We start from the raw sequence: 3271 nt of genomic DNA on the forward strand, positions 1-3271 counted from the left end.
TCATGTGACATCCCGTTTGCAAAATGGCGGCATCAAACACCATAAACTTGAATATCTCCAATGAAAAAGACTTTGTGTCGGTGCCCAATTCATCAAGTAAACGTCATTTGTAGCGAGTCAGACAATATAGAAAAAAGGTTAGTGCCCGACGTCGGAGGTTTGTTATATTGCTTATCATGAAAGTGCTTACGGCACGTTTGGTTTGGACGCTGCCACGTCTCTCGTACTGGAAGAGGTCTTCTATGATTACGATAAGTAATTGGCCGGAGGAAATGTTTTCCTCGAATTTAAGAATGTGTAGGGAAACGTTTTTTTCGCTTTGTGAAGAACTCGCACCATTCATTTAAAAAAAAGACACTAACTATCGGAAAGCTGTCCCTATAGATATCAGACTGGCCATAACCATTTGGCGTTTAGCAACAAACGTCGAGTACCGCACCTTAAGTCATTTGTTTGGTGTTGGAGTGTCAACAGCTGGACAAATTGTTAGAGAGTGTTGCCTCATGATTAAAAAATATTTGATGCCAAAATATGTGCGTATTCCAAAGGATCAAGGTTTTTTGGACATATTGAATGGTTTTGAAAAAGTGTGGGGATTTCCGCAATGTGCGGGAGCTATAGATGGGACTCATATTCCTATAATCGCACCTAAAGAAGACCATTGTGACTACTACAATAGAAAAGGTTGGCATTCTATTATCCCCCAGGCTGTCGTGGACTATAGATACGTGTTTATTGATGTAAACACTGGGTGGCCCGGATCAGTGCATGATGCAAGAGTCCTTGGAAATTCAAATCTATATTCACAATGTGAGAAAGGGACATGTTTCAGTCAGCCTAAAACACCTATAGGCGGAGTTGACATGTCCCCTTTTCTTATAGGGGATGCTGCTTACCCTCTCTTATCCTGGCTCATGAAACCATTCAGACAAACCATGGAAACACATGACGATATTAAACATTTTAACTACAGACTAAGTCGGGCCAGAATGGTAGTTGAAAACGCATTTGGACGACTAAAAGGACGGTTCAGACTACTAAGTAAACAGTGTGACTGTGATTTGCTATGGTTTCAGCTGCTGTCACACTACATAACATATGCGAGATGAGGAAGGATACATTCGAAGAAGATTGGATGAATAATGAAAACAGCATGACAGAGATTGAAGTTGGGACTGTTAATGACCTGACCGATGCCAAAGACATCCGTAATGCACTTGTCCGTCACTTGAAAGAAAATCCTCTATGAACTATGTTCGTGTATTACTATGAAGTAACTGAGAGCGTTATAGACCTGTTATAGATCTTAATATCAAAATGCACATAATTGGTGCTTAACATTTATGTAACTGGAGAATTATTGTACGTTTAATAAATGATTGCAAACAGAAATTTTTGTTCGTAAAAATTTATTTATCTGTGAATTTTCAAAAATGATACATTGTAGCTATATCTGAATCAGTAGCACAGTAACATAAAAAAAAGGAAATGTAATTTTTGTATGAACTGTCTGTTGGTGAGATATTAACATCTCGGTAAATGTAGACATGAATGGTGAAATTAATAACTAAGTGAAATGTCAGAACAAAACGTTTATTGAAAAGAGTTGTCATTGTTCTCAATGGCCGATCGCAGAGCACCACCAAGATCCGACATTCCATTTCCATTACACTGCATACTGTAATGATTTTGCTGGTTTTGTCCGAAGTGTGCAGCCTGTGTATGGCTTGAAGATACTGATTGTGATGGCTGTTCCCCGAGTGGAGTAGGCACATATAAATAACCATGGTTATTGGGATAGCTGACCAGTGAAGATTTGTTGTAGGTGTTGCTTACTTCATTTTCTCTACTCATTTTCAGCATGAACTCCATCCGTTTGAGCTCGAAATCTTGCCTCGCCTGCATTTGACGCATTTCAAAATCCAACCGCATCTTTTCTCTTCTTTCTTCAGCTTCAATCTCCATTTTCATACGTGTTTCCTCAAGCTGTAAGAACATTGCATCACTTTTTGATTGAGATTCTGCCATAAAAGCGATAGCGTCAGCGATTGATTTCTGTTTACCAACTCTCGCCTTACGTTTTACAGAGGGCCTCTTTGGAGTTGCATCAGTAGTATCATTATTTGGTGGAGTATCGGCAACATCAGCAGCACTAACATCTGATGGTACATCTGTCTTCTGTATTTCATGTGGTGCTGTCGCAGCATCCTTCCGCTACATATTATGAAAATTTGTGTCACTGTCTTCATCCGATACGTTAACACTGGTTTCTTGTATTTCAGATACAATCTGAGTATCATTACTGTCATCTGAATCATCGATGTTCATACTACTGTCAACTACATGTTTTGGTCTAGTAGTTGGCTTTGTCCCAAGAATGGCGTCTAACTCTTTTTCAAATCTACAAGTGATTCGCTTCCTACCAGACCTGTGGGAAATAAAGAAAAAGGAAAAAACCCTTATTACTTGATTTAAAACAAAAACATGTTCAGTACATTGTCAACAAAACTGTATATTTGTGACTAAGTATATTGATAAGTAACAATTTGGCAATGTCAGGGATGGGGCCCTAATCATAACTGTACACACATTTATAAACATGTATATAGACATATACATATATGAAATATATACCAAGGCACACACACACACACACACACACACACACACACACACACACACACACACACACACACACACACACACACACAGAGGGAGAGAGAGAGAGAGTGTGTGGCAGAGGAAGAGGTCGGTGGATTGGTGTAAACAAAGAAATCAGTCTCGAAAAGTACTTGAATGAACTCTAGAGAAACTATCATATTATCAGCATTACATTTATCAAGGATTGATTCCACTTGGTAATCCCATTGGGCTGTTTCTCGTTCCAGCCAGTGCTCCACGACTGGTTTAACAAAGGTCGTGGGATGGTGCATATAAAAGATCCGTTGCTGCTTTTCGAAAGGAGTAGCCTATGTGGCAGTGGGTTTCCTCTCATTATATGTGTGGTCCTTAACCATATGAATGACACCAATATAACCAAATGAAACACTTCTTGTTTCCTTCTTTCAAAATTTTGACATGTGGTTTAAGGAGCCATTCAGTTATCAACAGTATTGCAAGTGTACAAAAAGTACACTTTAACGACACCACCCCCCCCCCACCCACATACACACAGACACAACTGTACAAAATAAAAAGTTGATCCTTTACAAAGAATGCATTATATTGAAAACCGTAAAGCACATTAAAAAAATTATAATCATAATGAACT

General features: G+C 38.9%; 1 protein-coding gene across 1 annotated transcript; it reads left to right on the forward strand.

Moving 5' to 3' along the window:
* Positions 1-503: 503 nt before the first annotated feature.
* Positions 504-1249, forward strand: LOC121389294 (protein ANTAGONIST OF LIKE HETEROCHROMATIN PROTEIN 1-like). Its single transcript, XM_041520891.1, has 2 exons — positions 504-1041; positions 1077-1249. Exons 1-2 carry the CDS (start codon positions 504-506, stop codon positions 1247-1249), a joined length of 711 nt encoding a protein of 236 aa, XP_041376825.1.
* The last annotated feature ends 2022 nt before the right edge of the window (positions 1250-3271 follow it).

Source organism: Gigantopelta aegis, chromosome 14, assembly GCF_016097555.1.
Source record: "Gigantopelta aegis isolate Gae_Host chromosome 14, Gae_host_genome, whole genome shotgun sequence".
NCBI lineage: Eukaryota > Metazoa > Mollusca > Gastropoda > Neomphalida > Peltospiridae > Gigantopelta > Gigantopelta aegis.

Excerpts from the sequence above, each read along its gene's own strand:
- LOC121389294 (XM_041520891.1), top strand. The coding sequence starts at position 504 with ATGATTAAAAAATATTTGATGCCAAAATATGTGCGTATTCCAAAGGAT. Across the intron at positions 1,042-1,076 it reads AGGACGGTTCAGACTACTAA|CTGCTGTCACACTACATAAC; the intron begins GTAAACAGTGTG and ends CTATGGTTTCAG.